Consider the following 26,992-nt stretch of genomic DNA (forward strand, 5'->3'; position numbering starts at 1 on the left):
TGACGAAGTTTGTCAATTCCTTTTATGCAACAGATGATTTGACTGGCTGGCTTGAAATAGCTTTGTCGGAAATAAAAATCAACTGAAAAGCAAGCCAGAGTTGGTAACCCTCAGATCTTTGTGTGAGAAGTAATAAGACCTGAAATTCAAATTGAAAAATAACTGTCAGCTGGTTGGATAAAATAGATAATAAACAACAGCAATCATTTAAAATTTTAATAGACAAATTACTTTTTTTTCTATTTTGTATGAAAAGTCATATGTATTAATGTTACTGTACAATCTGTACAAAGTATTTTATTCACAGCATTTTAAACTATTTCATGAAAAAATGACAACATAAGAAAACATGAAGTAACAAATACATGTCTGTAACAAAGCAAAAATATACATTTACTTAACAATGTAATTGTCACCCGATTATAAATTAAGTATAAAATATGCAATACCATGCTATTCCACTGGGGAAAACGTCAACAGAAAGAAAAACACCAGAATTGAATAACTTCATACCTACATTTTCATGTAATGAAAACATGATTTTATAGTAAGAAAAAAAAAAAGACACTGTCTAATTGAAACTTTACAAGACTCCTTTGAAATATCATCAAATTTTATTAAAAACTTGTCTGACATATTTCAAGTAGGCTGCAACTGAAGATTTGATTTCATATCATGTAGAAAGGAAATAAAATATATCGTCTTTATTTATCTTCAAATGTTTAAAGAATTAAACTTTACAAAGTACATGTTGAAACTTTTTATTTTTTTCAGGCCTCATCCCAATAGCAAAATGCCTACCTTTTCGTCCCAAAAATGGTGAATCCAAAAATTCCTAATGGCTAAAAATTTCATACTTCAACTGCTTTTTTCTCTCCCAAATTTATTTCACTGGAAAATTCCAAATTGGGTGGACCCAAATTTGTCCCAAAAGGGCGAGAGAGAAAAAACCATTGATAAGAATAATAATAATGTTGAGAGGTGAGATGCTTTTGTAAGAATTAGTACTTTCTATTGTCCCTTATTCTGATAAAATTAATAATCATGTGCAGGTTTCAGTACGAGTATGACCAAATCTACTGTAAATTATAAATACACACATAACCGAATCACAAGAAATAGTAAATATATATAACAAGCCTATCCACATTGGGTTTTCAGTCTTGTAGACACTTGCATGGTTAAACACTACCTGCTGGAAAACCTTTCCCTCTAGTACAGAGCCAGGGAAAGCAGGGGGAAAATTCGTTTCCTGGCACAGAAATACCGAATACCCCATGCCATCTATATGCATTGCTAGTATTTCCAGCACTAGACAAAAGTGCAACAAATATCCTACCAAAAAGCCATGTGTATGGTTTCATTACAAAAAAATTCCGCCATTCAATCAGTTACACCAACCTTAATTGACAACACAGTGCTCTTTAAGTGTATGTCTATCTACTAATAATTCAGTATCTATATAACTTATGATATAAAAAAATTGCACATAATGTCATAAGTAAGAGAAGAAGTTGTCACATGACAGTACAATAAACGAGAGAACTTGCTAAATATGAAATACGTCGAGAAAACTGCTACGGTTATTTGTCAGAAACCTAGCTGAAATCTTTTTGGTGAAAATAATGCTCGATAATTTTCATTGGTATCTTGTAAAAAAAATATTATATTTCAAAACTTACTCTATGTGAAAAATTATCACAAACAATAGAAACAAATTTATACTTTTTTTTCTATGTTTTTTTTCTTTCTTTTCTTCTAAATTATATATCTATAAGTATCAGCAGTTTTCAAATCCCACTGTTTAACCTTCCCATTGTTTGACCTTTAAATTCTATTATAAAAGACAATGAAAAGATTAAACGTTAATATATATCAAATCAACAACCAATTGTTTCAAAAAATTATGTTAGTTTAACACATACCTAGTAGTGAAAATTCAAACACTTTCCATCATTAACAAGACAACCACAAATATGAATTGATAATGAGAAAACAAAGTAAATAGCCGCGTCATGACAAAACCAACATAATGGGTTTGCGACCAGCATGGATGCAGACCAGCCTGCACGTCCGCGCAGTCTGATCAGGATCCATGCTGTTTGCTTACAGACCCTATAACAAGTAAAGAAACTGATAGCGAACAGCATGGATCCTGATCAGACTGTGCTGATGCGCAGGCTGGTCTGGATCCATGCTGGTCGCAAACCCATTATTATGTTGATTTTGTCGTGACGCGGCTCAAATGATAATATGAAATGTTCCACCCATAAAATGTACCGTAACAGGAAAATGTTAACAGATATAATTATTTGCAAACATAATATTAATAATAAAGAAATGAACACATATATTTATGACAAATTAACACAAAATGTTAAAATGTATCTGCATATATATAATTTTCTTCTTTCAATAAAATTCTGAATGTAAATGATTTATTTTATACACCTCACTTCATTGTGTTCATCTAACGTTAGAAAATCTCATCTTGTTTGCAACCATCCCCTTACAAAGCTAAACACAAAACTTTTCCATGTATCTTTCTGGATAAAACCATTTATCATTTTTTGGGAAATGTAAGTAATGAACGATGCAGACCTTAAGCAGATGGCACCGATGTGCCAATCTTGGTCGGATGGGTAGATTCCCTGCTGCCAGCAGGTTAAGGTGTTAAAACGAGAACAAAATTTAATAGGTCTATGTAGGAAGCACTTGGTTTCTTTTTTTTGTAACCTACTTTCTATTCATAGGCACAAATCTCAAGTGAAGGTGATATTATAATTTAATATCTTGATTTTATTACTAATTTCTGTTTATTCATTTTCAATTAAAATATATATATGGTGAAGTGAAATCAATAGTGATGATGTAACCTTACAGCCGCATGCCTCCAGATGAGTCAAAATATTTCAAGAAAATCAAACTTGAGAGAAAAAAATATACTACAATTTTATGAAAAGTAAAAAGATTTAGAAAAAAATTAAGGTTATCTGCGATATGGGCAATTTTTGCATATCTTAACCCTATTTTAATAATGAATGTGGATTGTAAATACTGTTTGCAATGTATTTATTACTTTCTTTGTTCACTACACAGCATTTTTCATAATTTTTCACAAAAATTTGCATGAATTTGGAGGCATGCTGCTTTAAACAGAAACTTTATTTCAACTTCATTTAATAACCCTCAGAATCTTTGTTGTATGAACATTGTCTGTGGTAGAAAAGCAATTATTATGTAACTTTATCAGTATGTTACAATAGGTTGTGCCAGTTACAAACAAACATAATTATCTCCATAATTAATTGCCAAAACTATTTTTAATGAACCTGCATTTACCATAAACTACTTTTAAGTAGAAATATTAACAAGATCACAATTTTTACAAAACTACAAACCATTCTATACATTTCTACGACTTTTTATTCAACTGTTAAAACACATTATATTCTGAAATATATTAAACACAAGCTCCAGGCTTGTACTGCTTACTCATTTCTATTTTATAACCTTTACTTTTTTTACTATGAAAACCTTAAGAATTCTTAATACCCATTAACTGCATGTAGGAATAAGTGAAACATTATCAATGGACTGGAAATCTAAAAGCTCATCATGAATGTATAACCAAAGCATATTGTCAGCTTAATTCAAGTACAACAGAAAGTCAACAATGATTAACTTCCATTTTAGACTAACCTCTAGCTTGGACCCTCCATTCTTAGAAAAAATCTGGATTTTTTTTTAATTTGAAGTCAGACTAGAAAAGAGCACTGCACACAGTGCTAACGCTCAGCTCTTGTGTTAAAGTACAATGTAACCACTTTTGATAAAAAATTTAAGTTAAAAGGGGCATAACTCCAAGAATAAAGCTTTTTGAATTATATCCCATTTCTTACAACTGCACCTTGTCATGATAAGCAAGCATTCCATGGAAAATATTGATACCTTTAAAACTGTTTTGAGTTATGGACTACATTTAAGTTTCTGCACCAATGCGACAACTATGACGCATCGATCATAACATCTGGATTTTCCTTCAAAACAGACAAGCTAAAAATAGACTATCTAACAACTTCTTCGGCACAAGTTTCGGCTAGTTCAGTACTCATTATCAGATTCAATACCTGCTGGTACTTGTCCCTTTGAAATATTTTCGGATTCACATAGCATACCAGGTAACTGGAACAACAGCTAGAAAGACCGACATAACAATAAAATACATTAATTGGTTAACATCAATCCCAGGGTTTTTCTCAGCTACACTGCCACTGTAGACAATCCAGAAACATCTAATTCCGTCAATGAAATTGGTTTCTGGAATTTACATTCAGCTAATACCATAACCATAACCATAGCAAGGGTTTTAGAATTCCTTTGCCATAACCTCACATCAGATGTTTAATAATCATAATCAAGTCTTTTAAATAGAATGCTCCATGGAAGCAAGTTTCTCTTATATAACAGTTATCCAAGTCACGCCTGTACATCAGCTGCCTTTAGGTTTTTTTCAATAACTGACTTGACTGTAACACTTCATGTAACTACACTCAATAAGCTGAGTGACATTTTCTCCTACTACTCTCTGTATCACAGTATTTTGTTGTTATTGTTGTGTTATCGTGGTAATTAATATACCACTTGTAATGTTAAAGCACTTCACACACTGTATTTTTCTGTAACAGTCATCATTTTAAGAACGTTCTGTACAGTATGTTTGATTTATTGAGAGTTTTATCTTGTTCCATTAAGAACAGCAGGTCCCTGAGGTTCACTCTTTTAATTCTTGGTCGTAAAGCCTGAAATAAACGTATGTTTATTCATATAATTTAATTTCTACTGGTAGAAATATTCTGTTAAAAGTATCATTAACAACATATTTGTTTTGTCACATGAAAAACAACCAAAAACCAACTAAAATACAAGAAATAACAACAAAATCAAAACAAACAGAAACATCTATGTACAATGCATTGCTGCAAAAAAGAATTTATAACAAGATACATATGAACACTTTTTTCATAAATATTTATTAATAAACTGAAACTGTATATCATCCTATACAGCCCAATAGAAAATTCTTTAATGAATAATTCTAACAAGCATCAAACTATTCCCCTATCAAACAGATAGGGCAATCAAATGCATTATTACAGGATATATGCACAGCATAAAAAACGAATGCTTACACATCATATGACGTCAGTTATGACATCAATAAACCAAATGACGTCTCGATAATAACTTCTATGCTGAATGTAGTATCCATTTTGTAGATATTACAGATATTATATGTTCTTGCATTATAGTATAATAATGCACTATTTATCGTTCAAATGCTTTGTAATTAATCACTCGGACCTGTCTGCCTTCCTGATTATATTCCTACGCATTTGAACTCGAACCATGCATTATTCTACAAGAATGCTCTCAAAATCTATTTCCTAAATCAAAGTCTTTGATATTTTGTTCAGAAAAGCAAACATTTATTAAAATAGAAAGAAAACACATTTCAGATATAAAATGATCTGTGCAAAAAATCAAAATACTTACAGTTCTAGTGTTGGACGAAGATGGGCCATTTGGTACATTACTAGAACTACTCTGAAAAACAAAATAAGATAACATATATAAAACACCCAAAATGTAAATTTATGGTTATTACACCTATTTCTGGTATTTTAAAAAAAGTATCAAATTGGACACCCTTATTTCTGTAAAAAAGGTTATATTTGCAAATAATTCACTTTTTGCTTATACGTGTAATTCTTTAGAACCATACAAAATCAGAAATGCTGTAAAAATTATATCAGTAGAACAGTATAATTCTGAAATTATTTCTTTCAGTAGGTGAGATCATCGAATGTATGAAGTTTGAATAAAATCCTTTCATTATGTATTCAGTTATAGACCTAACAGTACCTGAAATAACAATTAACTACACAGATAACAGGTGAAACAATGGATTTTTCCACTATTTACAGTTTTATGTAAATCGGCAAACTGGTTATCCATTTGCTACACTGGTGTCACTGGTTGTCCCTGTTTACACACAAAATAAAAATAAAAAATTTCATGCTATTTATGACCAGTCTGGTTGTCTTTATTTACACCAAAAAAAACACCAAAGATTTCTTTGAGATACTGTTTATGAGCAGTTGACCAAGCAATAGAAAAGCCAGGGCTTAATTTTTCAGTGCCAAAAATTGGAAAGATTCATTATTCAAAAATAAGACTTATCATACTCAATTCTTTTTATAGTATTCAAATAAGTCAAACTAACCGAAGCCTCATCAAGTTTCCGTTTCTTTCGAGGCCCAATAGCAGCCAAAGCTGTAAGATTTGCCTCCCTTTGCCGAACCTCTTCCATTTCTGCAGCTTGCAACTGTAAATATATATAATATTTATAACCATATATTTTTTATGAGAATTAGTTACATAATTGTATTCATAACAAGCTGCTAAACAGAGTAACACAATGTATATCATAGATGAGTATATTAAATATACTTATTAGGCAATTAAGCTAAACAGAAGATGTATTCTGTACTTATTATAGATCAATATTACATAACTGTTTTGAAAACTTATTTTCCTCATTCAGTAGCATTACTTTTTTACTTTCTTTAACATGTTCAATTTATGTAATGAATCTGCATTCCATTGAGCTTTCAACAGTCCATTTGGAAATATGGGAATTCCAATATCAAAATACGAAAATTGAACTAACAACAGTATACAACTTGGCCATACTGCATGGATGTGCAGTATGGCCAGACTCTTTACTGGTGACAAAGGTTATTCAATAAAGGTTCCATAAGGTTAACGGTAAAGTTTGTATATAGCATTTAAAATAAGATGAAATTTAGAGAACACTATGTTTGAATGTTACAGCTTTACTGATGAAATCTAAATAATATTTGTGATGTACAAAAAACATGTTTTATATTATTTTCAACAAACTTTTTTTACTTACATCCTTGGCCCTTTGCTTCAGTTTTAGATGCTCTGGATCTTCAAATTTTGTACGACTCTGTAATTTGACAAGAAAAATAAAAGAAAATAATTATACAAGAAAACCCTAAAAACATCAATTAAAATGGTTTCCAGGGACTTTGCATAAAGTGTTTATCGAACAAGATGATACCTTACATAAGTGTACTCCTTAAACAGGCCATTAAATAAAAAATAAATAATGGCAGTAGTTGACCCAAAAGTATATTTTCTTTTTGTAGCAAGATTCAGTGTTGTTACATAACTGCTAAGTCAATTGTCAATTATACACATTACATAATTACCCTCAAAACCTACTATATTCCCAAATAAGTGTGTGAAATTTCAACAAATTCCTTTCAGTAGCTTTGCAACAAGTTTGCACACAAAAGCTTAACCAAAGTGCAATACTGCGAGTACAATATCCCTCTCTATTCGTAGAATAATGAAGCTAATAATTTGAAATTTTATAGTGATAGAGACATACCTTTGCAGCTCGTCTGAGCATTTCTTTCTCCTGCTCATCATGCCTCTTACGTTCTAAAACATCTAATTCTTCTAGAAACTTTAACTGAGCTCTTACATCTAGAGTTGATTCAAACTTCTCATTCATCTGTAATATACAAATGTTGATTGTTGAAATACTATCCCGACAGGTTATCATGTTTAATACATACAAGTGCGAGTAACTTAATGATTCATATAAAGCTTATATAAATTCAGCTTTACTTGTTTACAATCACCCTGCTGCAAATCCCTCTAAAATTTCATGTATAGCAGGGCACATGAGTAGATCCACAAACTCTGGAAAGGTTTTATTTGTATTAGATCTATTTCTTTGTTAATACATAGTTATTGTGAATAAATATGTTTGTCGAAAATACAAACATCTTAATTTATTCAGCAATATTCTTAAACCACAGCATTTATGAGCAATGCATAGCAAATCTCTATCCATAACAATCTTTGGAGATATTATGTAGGAAAGAATGGAGCTTACTTTGTAAATCTCAGTTCTCTGTTCAGCTATGGTTGATAATTTTTCTACAATATGGCGTAATCTTTCTTGAGTTGCATGAGATACTAAGTTAACTACTTCTGTCGGAACTTCTGTTAAACCATGTTTACGTGCTGAAATTTTAAAATGAACTATACTTTAACTTGCACCATATTATCTACACAGTAGATAAACAAAATCACCTTATCCTGTCTTGTGAGCCAATATAATTCAATCTGTATGGTACCATGACTTGCTATTACAAGCACCTGTTACTTCTGATCACTATACTTATCTACCTTTCTTGGGAGCTTATATATTTCAACGTGTACCTTTCTTGTAATAACAAGAATTTGTAACAGAGTTACCAATGTCCCCCGCCTCATGGAAGTTTTATATGACACATAAAATTGTGCTATTTCAAAAGATATTGGTATGGATCTCAAGACTTTCAGTCCAAAATTATGATCAATGCTAGATCTTCAAATGCAACCATTAATTTATTAAAGAAATAAAATGAAACACAGAATTAAAAAATCTTTATTACATGCTTTTCGGTGGTTTATAGAAATATATCAGTGATATAAAACTGGTAATTTCACTGTTTGAAACAGTGAAATTACCACTTTGATAATTTCACTGTTTCTTAATTTAAGCCCCTTACGTTGTTTCAGTGAAATACCAGCGTGCACAGTACTGGGTACCAACTTAATGACGTGACGTCATGAATGACGTCACGTTGTATTATTATTTGGCGCGCATTTCATTCAGTATTAGGTTTAATGTCTTTTTAAAACGTTTATTTGCATATAATAAAAAGAAAATTTGTTTAGTTTAGTGTATGATCAAAATATATTTCACCTTGTGAACACCAAAAGTTCATATTACACTCGTGGCTGCGCCACTCGTGAAATATACCTTTTGGTGCTCACTCGGTGAAATATATTCCGATCTTACACTGAACTAAACAAATATCCTCTATATCATGTTAAGCTTTGATCTCCAAGTGTGACCTTGACATTGGAGGTAGGGGTGCAGGTGTTTAGCATGACATATCGTCTTATTATTGTAACAATTTGCGCCAAGTATTTTCAAAATCTCTTGAACTATGAAGAAGTTATAGATTGGACACAAAATATACCCTATAACAGACTATGTTAATCTTTGACCTCTAAGTGTGACCTTGGAGGTAGGGACCCATGTTTTGCGCCTGACATATTGTCTTACTATTGTGATTATTTGTGTAAAGTATTTTTTAAATCCCTTGATCTATGAAAAATTTACGGACTGGACACAAAATAAACCCTATAACAGACTATGTAAATATTTGACCTCTAATGTGACCTTGACCTTGGAGGTAGGGACACAGGTGTTACGCATGACATATCATCTTATCATAGTGACTATTTGTGCCAAGTATTTTCAAAATCCCTTGATCTATGAAGAAGATATGGATGGGACACAAAATATACCATATAACAGACTATGTTAACCTTTGTGTGACCTTGACCTTGGAGGTAGGGGTGCAGGTGTTGTACTTCTTGTAGTTCTAGATCGGACACAAAATATAACCTATTACAGACTATGTTAATTTTTGAACTCCTAGTGTGACCTTGACCTTGGAGGTAGGTGACAGATTTTTGTGCATGACACATTGTCTCATTATTGTAAACAATTGTGGCAAGTATTTACAAAATCCCTTCGAAGATAAGAAAGTTTTGGACTGGACTACATATACCCTCAAATAAACAATGTTGACCTTGAATGAGCAAGTGCGACCTTGACCTCGGAGGTAGGGGTCTGGTTGTTGCGCATGACACATCGTCTTATTAAAACAAACAATTGTGCCAAGTTATTTAAAATTCATAGTCTGTTTGAAGTTACCATATCCACATTGAACTGCAAACTATAGCCAGAGATATTCAAACACTTACCTATTGCATGAATTCTATTTGTTAAAGGTCCCTGGGAAAGAAAAGCTTCATCTTTACAAGATCGAATTTGAGTTCCTATGAATTCAGCATTTGTTGCTAAGATATTTCTACTCTCTTCTGTCAGATTAACTCCGCCCATTGTAGCAACATCATTAATGTCATCATCATCCCTATAAAAGTTAATTTGAATATTCATTTCTATTTATTTAATTCTCCTACATGTATCTTTTTATTGTAATTTGTTTGTTGGGTTTTAAGCTATCCAACACTATCACAGTCATATGGCTCCTATCCAGCTTTAATATTCCACTCTGCTGCATTATTTTTGTAAACTTTTTGGAAATGTAATAAATTGAAAAAGAATAATGTTTTTAAACACTTGGATTTTCCTAATGTAAATTATGCATTAGTTATTTTACATTTCATAAGTAGCTTCCATAAATTTGACACTTTTAGTTTAGACATTTCAAAATATAAATATTTTATCACTTTATTATTTTTACAACTTCATTAGTATTGAGGATATTCATACATGTGAACTTTTTTCAATGAACAAGTGGGAGATTTTTCTTCAAAAAGAGGGAGATTTTAAAATTTGCAATAAACAAAGAAGAAAGTTCTGACATCAAATAGAGGGAGATTTCTTTAATTTGTGAAAATACCCCTTAAGAAAAATCTGTGAAAATATAGCTGCAGAAAGTGGGAGTCTCCCGCTGAAAGTGGGAGGGTTCACATGTATGGATATTCCCATACTGATAACATTAACATTTGCAATAAACAGACTGCAAAAATGAGATTGCCAAGAAAAAATATGGTTTATTTTACCATCATCAAATCAAAATAATCATCATTTTAGTTAAACAAAAAAAATCTTACTTAAATGATTCTTTTACACGTTTAGTGTCCTTATGGGAATGTGATGGCCCGGGGCTGGAGCTAGGTGTGAGGCCAGCTACCCGAGAATGAAAGGCTTTAACTGTGCTAGGGATATTGCTGTGCACCATGTTCATCTGCTTGGTCATTGATGGTTTCCCTGTTCCCATGGTTACCTGAGCAACACTTGGCTTCGGATGAAACTGACCTCCAACCTTTGGTATAACCTACAACAGTTATAAACAGGTGAAAATAAGAGAAAATTATAAACAACATAAGGGCCACGACCATTCAGTCTATAAACGCTATAAATGACACAAATAAATTATTTTGATCATGTGACATATAAATAGGCAACAATTGTTAGAACAAGCATCAAAAAATATTTTCAGTGTCACTTGTCCTGCAGGACAAGTAGCTTCTGAATCAAATATGATGGCAACATATTTCTACTTCAGAGTTCTCTTAATTTCTAAGTGTAATTAAGAGCAGAAAAGTGGATTTTTTTTAGATCTCTGCAGAATCTAGATCAACTGATGAAGTTTAATTCAGCAGCTAGTATATGCACTAATATATTGTTTTAAAAAATATACCTGATTTTGTGACGACAATTGTCCAACATGACTTTGAGTGACTATTGACTGATGTTGTTGGACAATTTCTATAGGTGGCGGCTTTACCCCATCTATCGTCATCTTATTGTTTAACAATGACTGACGTAATAATGGTAAACTTTTCTACAATATAACAAATCACAAGATATTAATATTTCAAATATTTTCAAAAAATCTGTACTATGTGATCATGGTCTACACTATTTGCTATTAAGTCAATACACTTTTTTGAACTTTTCCTTTGAAGTGATGAATTGTTTTGTTTGTATTGAAAACTATAATCATAATTTAGTCATAATAAGTCATTATGATAATTCAGATGCAATGCACATTTATATTAATTTATATCAAAATAATTTTGAAAAAAACATCTTCTTTTTTGAATATTTTCTTATTAGATTTTATTTTTCCCAAATTTATTTAATTACTAGATGCATGTAGAAAGTATTATGGTATTGAAGTTGGATGTATTCCTAATATTACTCTTATTATAAATTTGAACAAATCAACAGCTGTCATTTAATGAGCTAAACAGTTAACACCAACCTCTTTAATTGCAAAGCAAATCATAAGGGAGAAACAATTAAAATACCTTTCCTGTATATCTTAATAACATGATTGTAAATAAGAGGAAAAATATCAAAAATCATAGCTTTTAATCTTAAAATACATGAGGGATGATGATAAAAATATACACATACCTTTAAAAATGGTACAAGATATGGCTGCGGTGAGGATTTCAACTCCTTTTGTAATTTCTCTGTAAAAACTTCAGGTTCAAGCTTACCATCCTGTAATATCAAGATTATCCAGTTATTTTCAAATCCTTAAGGCATTTTGTATAGAAATGTACAATTTCTGAAATTCTGATTATTTTTACTAGAAAGGAATATATTTTGACCTTTTGAGCTTTTATTTTGTAAAATGTCTGCAGTTACTGGAATTGATAATGATTGTCACAGATAGGTGTGGGTTTACATAAGATGTGATAATTTGAAAATTGTTTTGTAGCAGTTATTTGCAAATGAATAATAACAACTCAATGCCTGAAAGAAAGTTCCTTACAACTACAATTAGTGATAATACTCTAACTAGGTGTATAACTCAAAGTCTAGTAGTATGAGGCATTTACTTGGTTGGGTTTTGTCACACCAGCACAGTATAGATAATATGGCAGCTTTACTGGTGCCCCATTTTACAGTATTTCTGTTACAAACGGGCACCTGAGTAGAACCACCGACGTTTCTTACGGTAGCTGGATAGCTCCCTAACATGTTGAATCCGACCTCGTTTGCTTGGCTACAAGATCTTTAAAAGGCAATGGCTACCAGGTAAGAATAATTATATTTATTCAATGTGCTTTCATATGATAATCTGCAGAATCTTAATTACAAGCTCTTATCTTATTAACGTTAATAGACTGGGTAGATTGGTTTTGACATTATTTGATATATACAACTTACAATAAGCCCTTGAATGAGATCTCTAACACTACTAACAGTAGCCTCCGGCTGACTAGCGGCTAACTTTATAAGGGTGGAGAGAAAGTTTTTGCATTTCTTCACATTCTCTATCATCTGTTGTTGTTGTGCAGCTGTAACATGGCAGTTCATAAAATATTATTTATTATATATATATTTATATATACAAACAAGAAACATGGCAATGCCATGAAACCAGGTTTTCAATTATCACCATTGTAGATAAATATGTTGTATTTGAAATACAAATACAAGCAACAAACAATGTAACTATGTGCAATGTAAAACTTGAATAATGTAGGAGGAATTGCCACAGAGGAAGTGTTCACTATAATTATATTCTGTATAAGGAAAAAAAACAAAGGGCCATAATTAAATAAAAAATTATTCAATCACAAAACCCCGACAATATGCGGCAGGGCACTGGATGACAAAGCTACTGTGAACGTTTGAACAAAATCCATTGAGAAATGTAGGAGTTCAGCAGAGAAATTTTTTTTCACTATATATTCTGTATAAGGAAAAATAACAAAGGGCCATAATTAGGTCAAATATCATCCAATCACAAAACCCCGATATTATGTGCGCCAGGGCACTTGATGACAAAGCCTCTGTGAAAGTTTGGTCAAAATCTGTTGAGAAATGTAGGAGAAGTTGCGCATGGTAAAAATTGTTCACTATATAATCTTTATAAGGAAAAAAAACAAAGGGCCATAATTAGGTCAAATATTATCCAATCACAAAACCTCGATAATGTGCGCCAGGGCATTTGATAACAAAGCTTCTGTGAAAGTTTGGTCAAAATCTGTTGAGAAATGTAGGAGAAGTTGCGCATGCTAAAAATTGTTCACTATATAATCTGTATAAGGAAAAAAAACAAAGGGCCATAATTAGGTCAAATATTATACAATCACAAAACCCTGACAATATGCCCTAAGGCACTTGATGACAAAGCCTCTGTGAAAGTTTGGTCAAATTCCGTTGAGAAATGTAGGAGGAGTTGCGCACAGAAAATTGTTCACTATATATCCTATATTGGGAAAAAAAACAAAGGGCCATAATTAGGTCAAATATTATCCAATCACAAAACCCCGACAATATGCGCCAGGGCACTTGATGACAAAGCCTCTGTGAAAGTTTGGTCAAAATCCATTGAGAAATGTAGGAACAGTTGGGCACAGAAGAAATTATTCACTATATATTCTATATAAGGAAAAAAAACAAAGGGCCATAATTAGGTCAAATATTATCCAATCACAAAACCCCGACAATATGCGCCAGGTCACTTGATGACAAAGCTTCTGTGAAAGTTTGGTCAAAATCCGTTGAAAAATGTAGGAGGAGTTGCGCACAGAAGAAATTGTTTACGCCCGCCCGCCCGCCGACATACCTCAATCTAATAACCAGTTTTTTCCTTCGGAAAACCTGGTTAAAAAGTTAAAGAACATTTGTACTGAATCAACTTTTGATATACAAACTAGAACTGCCACTGTCATGGCGTGAATACCCCCGCATACCACTTTGTCAGAATCAACAGTGACCATTGAGAGCTCAAAGACAACCTCCCTGCAAAATCTGAGGTTACTAAGCCAGTGCATTGCTAAGTTATGTATTCTACATGCTTCAAATGTGAAAATGTCAAAATCAATACACTGCGGACAGGCATTCTTAAGCATTTGAGCAGACAAGCTTATTATAGTAAAATCCCTGTGACCTTGACCTTTGACACAGTCACCTTAAAATCAAAAGGGGCCATCTACTAGTCATAAACAACCTCAAAGTGGACAAGCTTTTTGAAGTCAAGGCCCCTGTGACCTTGACCTTTGACCTCAAAATCAATAGGGGTCATCTACTAATCTTAAGTTATTGGGCGGACAAGCTTTTTGAAGTCAAGGCCCCTGTGACCTTGACCTTTGACCTGGTGACCTCAAAATCAATAGGGGTCATCTACTAATCATGACTAACCTTCATGCCAAATATGAACACTGTGGGTCAAAGGATTCTTATGTTATTTGGCGGACAAGCTTTTTGAAGTCAAGGACCCTGTGTCCTTGACCTTTGACCTCAAAATCAATAGGGGTCTTCTACTTATCATGACTAACCTCCATGCCAAATATGAAGACTGTGGGTCAAAGGATTCTTTTGTTATTGGGCGGACAAGAAAAAAACCGACGGACGCCAGCCAAGCTGATTCCAGTATACCCCCCTTACAACTTTGTTGTGCGGGGGTATAATAAACAAAAAAGATCAAATAGTTAATAAATAAATGTGAAAAACACTACTTTTTAATTGTAAATAACCATACCTCTCCCCCCCCACCCTACCCCCCATGCTATCTGATCATAATGTCCAAATATAAAGAATGGTTTGTGTTCTTCTTGAGAATTTCACTGACCAATCAACAACTAAATGTTTTGATAAAATCTTATATGTATACACATACCAGGATGACCTTATGAAGAGACTGTTTAGTTTTTAATATGCACTTTTTGTTTGCTTTTATAAACGCAATCAACTTTTTCCCACTTAGATAAAAATAAAAATTTTCCTCTTGAATTTCCCAAAATATCTGTGACAAAAGCTCTGACCTATATAGAAAACAACATTTCTTACCCAATAATTATCAAGAAATTGGAGTAAGTTTCAGTAAAATCCAAGGTAATACCAAGAGAAGATGCTAATATCTTTGTAGATTAAAAATTGATGTGTAGTGTATTAAGGATATGTTGTACCTGCTGTCTTGCTGTGATAGAAAAGCTGACTATAATTATGAATAAATGATCAATAAAGCACTGAAAATTACCTTGAGCAGCTGGTGATGGTTGACCAGAACTTGCAACATGAGAATGACCAGTGTTTGAACCTCCAGGTGCAGTTGTTCTTACAACAGATTGTAAACTTCCCGGCATAGAAACCCTGATACCAGGCTGTGTGCGTGATGCATTTACAGGGGCTGGCACAGCCTGTCTCACCACAGTCTGGGGCTGAGATTGTGCCCCAGGCTGGATGGTTAGAATTTGGCTGTTGGGTAATCTCTGAGCGGCTCCAGTATTTGGATGCTGGAAAAAAGGTAACAAAGTGTTTTAAATCAGTAAATGGCATGTACATGCATATAAACAAGTTAAACATTTTTATTAGAGGTCTTTGCTCAAATTAAGATTTTTTTCTTCTATTAACTATTACTATACTTTCAACTACAATTATGAAGTTATAATTATGCATACTAGACATTTTTCAATAAATAGTTACCTTAGTGCAGTAACGGGTAAACTGGTATTAAGTTATATTTATAAGGAGTTAACCCATTACTGCACTAAGGTGACAAAATGTTTTTCTAGAGGACACAACATGATATGAGCAGGATCTGGTATACTTTAATTACCTTACTTTGTCTATAACTTGCTTATTTCTGGAAATGTTAATTAAAGACGTTTTTGGGAATTTTCATATGTTCAAATAGAATTTCTTTAAACCTGGCATGTTGTTAGAATATGATAACAGAAACATTTTAAGCGAAAAAAAATTGGGGTCACTGTTCTCGTTAAAGTTAAAGTTATAAATCAGCATTAATATGTATTATCAATTGTATTCCTGCTTAGCTCAATAGCGAGAGCATTGGATTTGTTATTCAAGGGTTGTGCAGGTTCTGTTCTTGGGTGAGTAGAAATTTCTTTGTGACAAATGATCTCAGACATTGAGTTTTATGGTCATTTGTCTCTAACTGCTGATCAAAAATCGATTTTGGATTAAAAATCAGTCATTTGTGAAGAAAAAGATACTTACTGGTTAGTTATCCAGGAAAGCCTGTATTACAGGTGGATCCACTGCTGAGATATGACCACAAAACATGTAAATATTGACGTAAAAACTTAACAAACATGTACGAAGATTGTCAAGTCGCACACCTTAACAATGCTGCTTAAATTTTTCAATGTTTAAAGAGACTTACCCTAACATACTGAACTTTCTGTTGTGTTGTACTGCTTGAGATCGTTACTGAAGAAACTGGATTATGGCCTGGAAGTGAGCCAGGCTGGACTATCACAATCTGCCCTTGCTCATTTTTCATGAGTACCGCCCCCTGGCCTGGTACAATACCTGGAGGTAATGTGATTGTACCCTGAAATGGAGATAATATCATTCACTGTTGTTATCAAATTAAAACATTCTTCTTTGATGTATATTGCCAGGTTATTCTAAAGTACTGTGTGTCAACGAGCACTGTATGTGGTGTAAAACATTTGTCTGTAAAAAAGTCAATCAGGGGCATAACTCCAAAATTTTGCTTTCAGAATAATGACCCTTGTGTAACAACTGCACTTTGTCATGCAACTGCACTTTGTCATTATATGATGATAAGCAAGTATTCCAAGTTATATGTTGATAACTTCTAAAATATTTGAATACTAGGCTACCATTAAATTTAAGTTTTTGCCAACAACATTACAGCCATCTCAATAGCTCGTTTCTTTGAAAGAGATGAGCTAAAAACCATAACTATTTCATTATTCAGATAACTTTAAGCTAACTGCAGTGCATGTAAGTTATACCATATAAAAAAATCTTTTATTTTTAACACAGAATAAGCATATATAATTTGGTCAAGGTGAGTCTTACAAACCATATTTAAAAATGTACTAGTCTCTACTGATCCAGGCATGAGATTTCTTCACCCCTGCCTTATTTATCTTCAGGTTATGAAATATAAGTTACTGTTAGTTACATAAAATGAATGTAAAAATATATAATTAATTGAATAATGATAAAGTAAAACTTCTCCATGGGAGAGTATTGCTGATTTTGAAAATGCTTATCTTTCCCTTAAAATGCCACTGTGCACACATTTGATCAATGACAAAACAGCAGCTAGCTGAAAACTTTTAATGGAATGAAAGACAGAAAGCTGTCACTATAGACAGCCTCTGCTTTGTACTGCAATTTATGAAAATTTGGTAAAATGTGTGACTATGTAGCATTCTCATGTTTGTTAGATTTGTCAGATTTTCCCTTTTTCTGAGAGAAACAGGTTGTTTTGAAAATTGAATAAAAAATCATAGACAACAGGGGTCCTGAAATATGTTGCCCTAGTTGAGTTGGGCATTAACTAACTTGCCTGAATGCATGTGCAAGTCTTTCTGTTGTTCTTTTCATGCAGTTTTGGACATTCAGTAAGTATACATTGTATATTCAAAAATAATAGCATTATGGCACCAATTTCTCAATTCAAAGGGCCCCAGACCTATTTGCAAAAGGATGGAAAATTGGAAAGAAACACTGGGTTTTATTCTATAATCAATTACTTTAATTGATTTTAACTAACATTATTAAATGTTAGCAGTTTCTTGTCTATAATCTATAAATGAAATTTCTGATGTAAAGAGTGCATAACATCCACCCCAGTTACAATCATTGAACACTCAGAATTTCAGCATATAATGCATATATGTGTTTTACAGTGTGCATTAAAAATATCACCAAAGTAATATACTGGGGTATAATTCTTACTCCAGATCAATTTTGTTGTTAAATTTTCTTTCAAGCCAAAAGTTAAAATTATACCATCTGTAGAATTTTAAGCATAATAAGTCAATTACTTGAGTAAATTGTCAATTTGATAATTAGGCGAAATTATGCCAATATTTATATACAGTCGACTCTCGTTATCTCGAAGTCATTGGGACCGTCCAAAAAATATCGAGATAACGAAATGTCGAGATAAACATATTAGGGTTAGAACAAAGCGAAACTGATTTTTACAAAAGACATGTGCATACCTTATGTCAAATAAACTATAATATCCCTATATCTTGTTTTCATAGGCCTAGTCAATATTTGACAAAGTAACATTGGCGGATGTTAACCAGCGGAAATACGGGTGTCTGTGATAAAAACACATAGTGAGATTTACTCAGTAATACACCAATATAGTGAATCTGATATCGGATATGGTTGATTCGGATATCCTCCCGGGTTATTTATCGGGTCTTTCTCAAGATTGTTCGACCGCTGATTGATTTGGTGTTGATGTTGTGAAACAATATTGCAACGATAGTGTTTCTATACTTTCACTATTTCATTTACATTTAAAGTCAAAATGAACTGACACAGTGTTCGAATATTTAAAAAGAATCTAAAAAGAATGTAAAATTCACTCATTTTGAACATAAGTCATTCAACACACTAAATAGATTAACTTTTATAAAAACAGCTTAACTTGTTACAAACATAATTGTCATTATGACACGCGCTGTAATTGAGCAATTATCGTCTAGATTGTGTTTTTCACACGTCTGAAGGGAACAGACGAAAGAAAATTATTAGTCGAGATAAACAAAGGATAATAGTGTGAAAATAACTGTTGGGGCTGAAATTTTTCATCGAGATACTGAAAATATCGAAATAGAAATATCGAGATAAACAAATATTTCCAATATAGATAAAGAAGGAAAAAAATCGGGACTTTTAAAATTTCATCGAGATAACGAAATATCGAGAAAAACGATGTCGAGATAACGATAGTTGACTGTATAACAAAATTATAAACTGATTAATTACAGGGTTCTCGGGGATGCTTATTTCGGCGTCCCGGTACGCATGTTTATTGCAGCCGGACGCAAATATTTCAGAGCAAGGATTCCACGTACGCTTAATTTTGCCCGGGGACGCATAAACATTCCCAATTGTTTACAACCACAAATACACAAATGCGTCAGTCTATAGGTAGGTGGTCCTATGCACATCGACCCGTGAAGCAATTAGCCAATCAGCGATAACGCTTTCCGATCATTATCATGCAATAGTGATCAGACTAATGTATACACGCGCTGTACAGTACATGTAATTACCAGATATATCACGAGGTGATAATTTTATATCTTTGATCAACAGTTGATTGGAAATTAGCAAATTTTACAGACAAAAGGATAAAATTATCGACTATTTACGCCGCAAGTTTAAAGACTGTTTTCTCAAATTACAATTGAGTGTAATTTTGAATGATTGTCGAATATTTTCGGCATAATAATGATTGTCGAATATTTTCGGCATTTTCTAGGCACAATTTTGCTTTAGTTTCATTCTTGCAAAAACTTTCTATAAGAGTATTAAGAATTTAAGATATTGTGCCGAAATGCCATGAAAACATACGCTTTTCACTATCCGAAAATTGATCCCGAAGATCGGCGATTTCAAGTTCGCCAGAAACCCTAAAATTTCGCAAAAATTCTCGGTTTCCAAGCCAAACATGCGAATGAATTGTTTCTTTATTATTTAATCAACATTAAATCTTTAAATGTCGATCTTTAATTTGCCCCCTTTTGAAGATATTTGCTAAAATAATCGTCGATCGGATGAATCTCTTACACACTGTGTGAATCTGTACACGATTTTCCTATTCATTCCGCTAAACGCTGCCTATATACATCAGGGCTCATCCGGAAGGGCGATTCAGGCGATAACTTCGCCGTGTATATTCCAATTTCGCTCTCCCGATTGATCAAAGAGAAGTCAACATCGCCGATAAAATCTTAATTCCCAAATAGTAATAACTTAGCAATGTAAAGAGCAGAGATTGTATCCGCCCATATGACGACCGCTAATTATCATTATCCAATCAGAGCGTCGCTTTATACTACCCTTCTACCTGTAAGCAAAGCGATAGACCGCCTACTCTAAACAGTAAATAATGAGAGCATCGGCCCGAAACGGTATAATTGTGTGATAGTTTTGCGAGTTTAATACGGGATTTGGCGATAATTATAGATTGTTTTTTCCCGATTATCTAAACGCGTGCAATCTTCCCTAATTGATATACACGATGCACTTCGATGGTGGGTTTTTAACCCGAGTAAAGGCGATGTGCAATGGATTTTTCACGGCTATCACAAAACTGTCAGTCAATTAAAAATAATCAATTTCATTAATGTTCAGCGACAGGATTAAAAACTTAATCATAGTTTTGAATGATTTCAGTCTGTGAACATCAATTTTTACTGTAAAATTGTTATGTCGCTCACGTCATGGCTACAAGGCGAAATGTCGAAACCGAGCAACTTAATGATTGTGAATGATAGTTACACCTATGTAACATTTACGTTTTTTTTAACAAATACAAACTTTTTGTCTTAAGAGTGGACTTATTTAACCAGAGAAAAATTTGATTTGGTATAAAAGTGAAAAAAAAAATTTTTTCCATGGGTTGATGCATTATAATTAAATAATTTCATAATAAATATTAACAACAAAACAATAATTATACTATGTAGTTCAGAGTTTCTTTTGAATAACTATTTACTTTGGAAGTCTCTTGAACATTCAAAATATCAACAATGCTATTGTGAACATTGAATGACTAATTAATCTGTAAACATATCAATTGTGACGCGCTTTTGGACTCCAACTTTTTCAGGGTTGGGAGTCCATGGACTCCATGTTTTAAAGTCCTAGTGAGAACCCTGAATTAGTCACAAAAAAATTTGCTGTTTAAATTTTCACAAGCATTTGCTGAACTTTTTGATGATTTATTGCAAAGAAAAAAATCAACAGGAGTTAGTCTATCTAGTTTGTCATTGTTTCGGATTAGGTATAGTACCCTTTGCTAAAGTCAATGAACTGACATTAGACTGACACAAAATTTGTCAATTAACAAAAAGAACAACTTTACAGTGATTTTTTTAAAACTTTGGTAAAGGGTCTTATTGGAAAAAGAAGTGCAGTGTAATGCTAAAATTGAGATTTCTTTTTAAAAGTTAACACAATACCTTGTTTTATTTAATGTATCTTTACATTTTATATAATATTAATGAGAAAATGTTTGAAGTGGCATTATTAGCACCTTAGACATCAATAAACAATTCCTACAAAATGGTTTATAATTTTTCTTTAATTGGCAAATATGCTACAAATCTGTCATAACTAATAACCCAGCATGCCCACTCAATTTTAAATGTAGGGGTACATGTACCCCCTGTCATTGAAAATTGGGGGTACATTTCAAAATCTAGGGGTACACATAAGTTTAAACATGTTTTTGTTTGTAAGAACATTTTAGTCAACTTGATATAAATGAACAGCTGTTTCACTTAGTATTACTACCCAGTAACACAGACACAAACTCATCACTTAAGGTAACAATATAACAGCCATTACAATCACTGGTATTTTGTTTAGTCCATACGATTATTACCCACAACCAAAATTTTGTATATCCGAAATTATGTACATTTATTTCAAAATCTCAATTATTTATATTTTCATTTCATATGCTCAAAATTGAAGGTAGTTGTTAAAAAATCAAGTGACTAACTTTTTGCTGATAACTGGAGAACTCAAAATACTTTTAGGCAGTTGTAAATATCCAAAACTGTTTCGTTCTTTTTTTCTTAGGAAAGTACTTGTGACATCAAAACATGACTAAAATATTTATGTATCAGGCTGAGATGACTTTGAAAGCAGACATGTAATTGTGGCCAGGTTTAGTCTGTTCCTAACCATTGGTAGATGGCAACGACATTTAGTTAGGCTACCCAAAACATTCATTCTGACGATTATACTTTGCGTGCATGTACCCCCTGCTTACAATTTTTATGCGTGCATCTAGAATTTTGTGCATGAATTACGCATTGTAGTGCGTGAATGGGCATGCTGATAACCAATCAAATTTTTAAACAGATTAATACTGTCATAACTAATAACCAATCAAATTTTTAAACAGATTAATACTAAGTTGAAAATTTTAAATACATGTACCTAATTAATTTTGATAGGGACAGGTATATCCCACTAACCTCTGAAAGCTTATCTAGAGCTCTGTAAAATAAAATTTTCATTTTAGACTCCAAAATATAATGTTATTTAAACTTTTCTAGGGTCACAGTTTGTTTGACGCAAGACTTACTGCTAATTAGCCTAAGACTTTGTGTTAAAGTTGTTACATGTATCTTGCTACAACTTAGTACAAGCTGACAGTGCCGTGAATTATAATTTTAAATTTGTTGTTTCAGGCTGTTTGATGAAATCTTTAGCGAAAACGATATTAAAATATTTTTTAAAAAAACATGTATTTAAAAAACAACTATTATTAAACAATTAAAAAAGTACAACAGCAAAAATGTCATAATATTTCTGAGGGAAACAGACAAATTGTCACATAATTCAGCTATGCTGATTTTTATTTATTTTTTTTAATCAGGAGGATGCTTTCTCTTCTTCAAAGTTCTTTGGTCTGTAGTAATATTTATAACTTTCAGTTAATAAAAGAATCATAAGCACTTTTGATAATGTTTTGATTGGTGATGATGACATAAATTTGTCATCTAAACTCTAATTCATGCGTATTTTATATTCCCCTAAGAGCTGAATGGGCCTGTCTTTTTCTTGTTACCCATGTCCTTTGTGAAAGGTGAAAACTTAGAAAGGCTTTAGCTGATTAGACTCATGGTACAGGCTTCGCGAAACTGCTGAAAAATTTGCCTGACATTCGGTCAGACAAACTTTCAATTCTTGTCTGACCGAAAGAACTTTTGTCTGACCGAATTTTTTCCCCCAAATATATGTATATGGTAATACCTTGGTGTTTTTTTTTAAAGACATAACATCTTTTAAAGATTTGCAACACAATTTTATTCCCTTAAATAAAACATTAGTTTATCCAGATTGATGGACTCACAGGCGCTAGTCACATATTCAAATATTTTACATAACCAGTCTATATATGTATATAAAGATATATAGTAATTATAGCCCATATAAAACTTTAAAAAGTTTGTTTCAAGCACCTGTGGATGGACTCTGTTTGGAAATCAAAACATTAATTCATGATTGAAGCGGCCATTTTTCCATTTACCCACAAATCTTCTCTGCGGGCGCCTGGACTCGTATTCCTTTTGTTTCGCTTTTTTTTTCTTCATTGGATAGTTTACGATTTTTGCCGGGCGTAGCGCCAGCGTAATAATGTAGTAACACCGACATTTTGGTTATTGACAGTCGTATGTATCGGACACTTATAATTAAACGGCGAATCAAAACTCGTTTTACATTTTTTTATTCAAGGGAGAAAACTCGGTCTTGATCGGTCTTGGATATATCCCGGTATTCGTACCGGACATAAGGTCCGGAACTCCGAAAAAAAATATCGGACCGGCCTGATTTTTGCCGGACATGTCCGACGGTCCGGCAACTTTCGCGAAGCCTGATGGTAAAATAATTCAACTTAAATAAATCAAAAAACACTATTTACAAATAAAAGTGTTGTCTTTTTCTTTTGAGTATGGGTCAGACTCCCTTTAAAATGTGAAAGTTAGCACCATAATGCCATTATTTGTAACAAAAGTCCTATTCTATATAGCAGAAAGATTAAATAAAAATAATATATTTGTTTTTCTCCCCTTCCGCTACCTATCCAAAAAATCACAGCTACACAAAATATTTTATTGACGAACAAAGAAAAAAAATTTATTTTTTTTCAAAAATGAAAACACGAAGGCAGAGTGACAGAGTCTGCATAGAAAAGTCACATGTTTATATCTGTCTCATGTTTTTAAATTGTAAATATACAAACTAATTAAAATTTGATTCTAACTGTAAACAGATGCTAATCAGTCACTATTTGTTTTGAAATCCCTATAGATAACATAAGATAGAAAAATAGTTTCAAAATTTATTTATTTATTTTGGATTAAAAAAAAATAATATACCTAGCCACCTACCCTACCTAATTTGGCATGGGGAGGGGAGGGGAAAAAAAGATAATTTTAAGGCTGGCCTCATATAAACATATCACCAATGGTTTTTATTTTTAACACAGAGATATTACCAATATATATATATACTAATAATGTTACAGTTAACTACCTATAACAGTATCGCTTATAACTATATATATATATAGTATATGCCACTTATAACGATTCTGTTGCCACAGTCACGACCCCTGTTTTCAAATTGGTGGGAAGGGATGTAGCGAAACATATTCAGCTGTCCACTAGCAGAGTTTACTGTATTTGGTATTCTTACTTATAATGTTTGTCATATCTGTATTTAACCATACCGGATAGAAAAATATACCTACATCTTAAATAACTTCCCTAAAAACATCACAGTTTAACTTGAATTTTACTCTTTTCTTTAATATTATATTTATTAATATCAAAATTTGTATAAAAGTCAAACTCACAGGATGTGCTCCTGGTCTTGGAGCAATATTTATCTGCTGATTTGGTTGAGATGAAGCAATTCTAATTGGTGCATTTGGCATTCTATTTTGAATTCTAACACTTCCTGGTGGTCGCGGTGATGGTGAATTTGAAACATGTGTAGTCACTACTTGAGGTCTTACAGTTGTTATATGAGATGAAGGAACTTGTCCTCGCACAGTTATCACACTAGGATTAGTTCCAGGCTGAGTTATCATTGAAGTTACATTAGCACTATGAACAATATGCACATTGGTTTTTTGTGTCAACTGCTGAGAATTTGAATTTATTAAGTGTCCCTGACTGTTCCGCACTATTGTCTGACTTGGCTGCACAACACCAGTTTGTCCAGTTGTTATCTGTTGCGGAGCTGGAGAAAGTGAAGTCCGATTAACATGTTTTAATGCATTGTTATTTTGAATAACTGCAGAATTAGTTATAATAATATTGGAATTTGACTGCGCTACATTTATATTATTAACTGAAATAGCGTTTGATGGGGATGGCGTTGCACGATTCACATGTTGGTTGGTTACCACTGAATGATTTCCATGATTCTGTGGTGGTGTTATCACTTGAATGGCTGGAGATGAGGATTTGTTTACACTGTTCAATGGTTTTGGCGATGCAGTTCTATGCGAGTTTACAGGTGAATGTACAAGCGCAACAGGTGAATTTGTATGAATAGAATTAATTCCTAGTATTTGATTATCATTTTTTATCACCGATTTTGCATTAGAATTATTAGTATTTCCACTGTCATTAGATAAATGCACAGAGTTATTTTGAGCACTTGTGCATGCTGGAATTGAAGAGACGTTACTGACATGATTGCTGTTGACGGACGGATTTGGTAACGAAGGGGATGGTTCTTTATGTGTAGGGGATGCTAATCTCGACTCTAATGACGCAACAAGTGCGTTAACAACACTTTCATCTGTCTCTGAATGTAAAAATGAGTCTAGCGGGTTTGGATCCGCCATTTCCCTGCACAGAATTTTGTAAACTGAATTGAGCATGCGCATACAATAGGACTGTGGGAAGGAAAACGAATCAGCGCCATCTGACGGTGGAATACGCCATTTTGAACAGTTTATCAGAGAGAGAAGAACTGGGTCGAAGAGAAATCCGCTGACATCCTTCTTTACCTTGTAAGAAGGTTGTATGTAAGCCATGAGTGGGGGAATCCCATATCTCGGCAGTAAAATTAGCCTTATATCGAAGGCTGGAATACGTTATGAAGGCATTTTATACACCATTGATCCGAACGAATCTACAGTCGCTCTTGCTAAAGGTACTAAAATTAGCTGACCGCAAATATATAACTTTCTGGATTGAATACACTTTATGCAATTATATTTATATGCAATGACTTTTACAAATAGCCTTATCTTTCTTCTCAACATAGAAATTTGAACTTAAATGCCAAAATTACCGATAAAATTGTGCAATTACAAGATGTGAAAAAATGTAAACAAAGTGGTGTTAAATCTTTTGTTACATATTCTGCTTATAAGTATGTTGGGTTTGAATGACAATTTACTTACACCATTTGATATACATTGGTCTCTTACTGTTTGGTTAGTCTAAATAAAGACTTAACAAGCTGTTGCACTAAAATAGGCATCTGAGAACTGTTTTTCAAGGGGAGAACATAACCAATAATAAAGAAGTATGGTTGCCTCGAAAAAAAAAGTTGTTTTCAAAATTTCAGAAAATGTTGATAACACAGGAATTTGGAACATTTCTAAGCAGATTGTCTGCAAGCGTCAATTACTAATTATAATTCCAGTGTTCATATTTTTGATGATTTTCATAAACTGGTCAAAATGTGAAATTGAAGCCAATGAAGGAAAATGTTTGCTTTGCATTTATAGTGGAACCCCATTGTGTCGTGCTATGCATT

At 32.9% G+C, this 26,992-nt stretch overlaps 2 protein-coding genes across 3 annotated transcripts in view; one reads left to right on the forward strand and one right to left on the reverse strand.

Moving 5' to 3' along the window:
* Nucleotides 1–202: 202 nt before the first annotated feature.
* LOC132749824 (transcription initiation factor TFIID subunit 4-like) lies at nucleotides 203–26,261 on the reverse strand. Its single transcript, XM_060739728.1, has 14 exons — nucleotides 25,068–26,261; nucleotides 16,845–17,015; nucleotides 15,699–15,954; nucleotides 12,878–13,008; nucleotides 12,116–12,205; nucleotides 11,394–11,537; nucleotides 10,804–11,027; nucleotides 9,928–10,097; nucleotides 7,997–8,127; nucleotides 7,484–7,609; nucleotides 6,980–7,036; nucleotides 6,287–6,388; nucleotides 5,557–5,607; nucleotides 203–4,802 (listed from the first exon to the last, which is right to left on the reverse strand). Exons 1-14 carry the CDS (start codon nucleotides 26,259–26,261, stop codon nucleotides 4,692–4,694), a joined length of 2,958 nt encoding a protein of 985 aa, XP_060595711.1. The 3' UTR covers nucleotides 203–4,691.
* LOC132749825 (protein LSM14 homolog A-like) overlaps nucleotides 26,241–26,992 on the forward strand; it is a 29,596-nt gene continuing 28,844 nt past the window's right edge. For both annotated transcript variants that reach the window (XM_060739729.1, XM_060739730.1), the window contains exon 1: nucleotides 26,241–26,380. In XM_060739729.1, the coding sequence (XP_060595712.1) occupies nucleotides 26,260–26,380 (121 nt within the window). In that variant the 5' untranslated portion in view covers nucleotides 26,241–26,259. The remainder of the gene's footprint in view (nucleotides 26,381–26,992) is intronic.

This window comes from Ruditapes philippinarum, unplaced genomic scaffold (assembly GCF_026571515.1).
Source record: "Ruditapes philippinarum isolate M1 unplaced genomic scaffold, ASM2657151v2 ctg2085_1_1_1_1, whole genome shotgun sequence".
NCBI classification, from domain to species: Eukaryota; Metazoa; Mollusca; class Bivalvia; order Venerida; family Veneridae; genus Ruditapes; species Ruditapes philippinarum.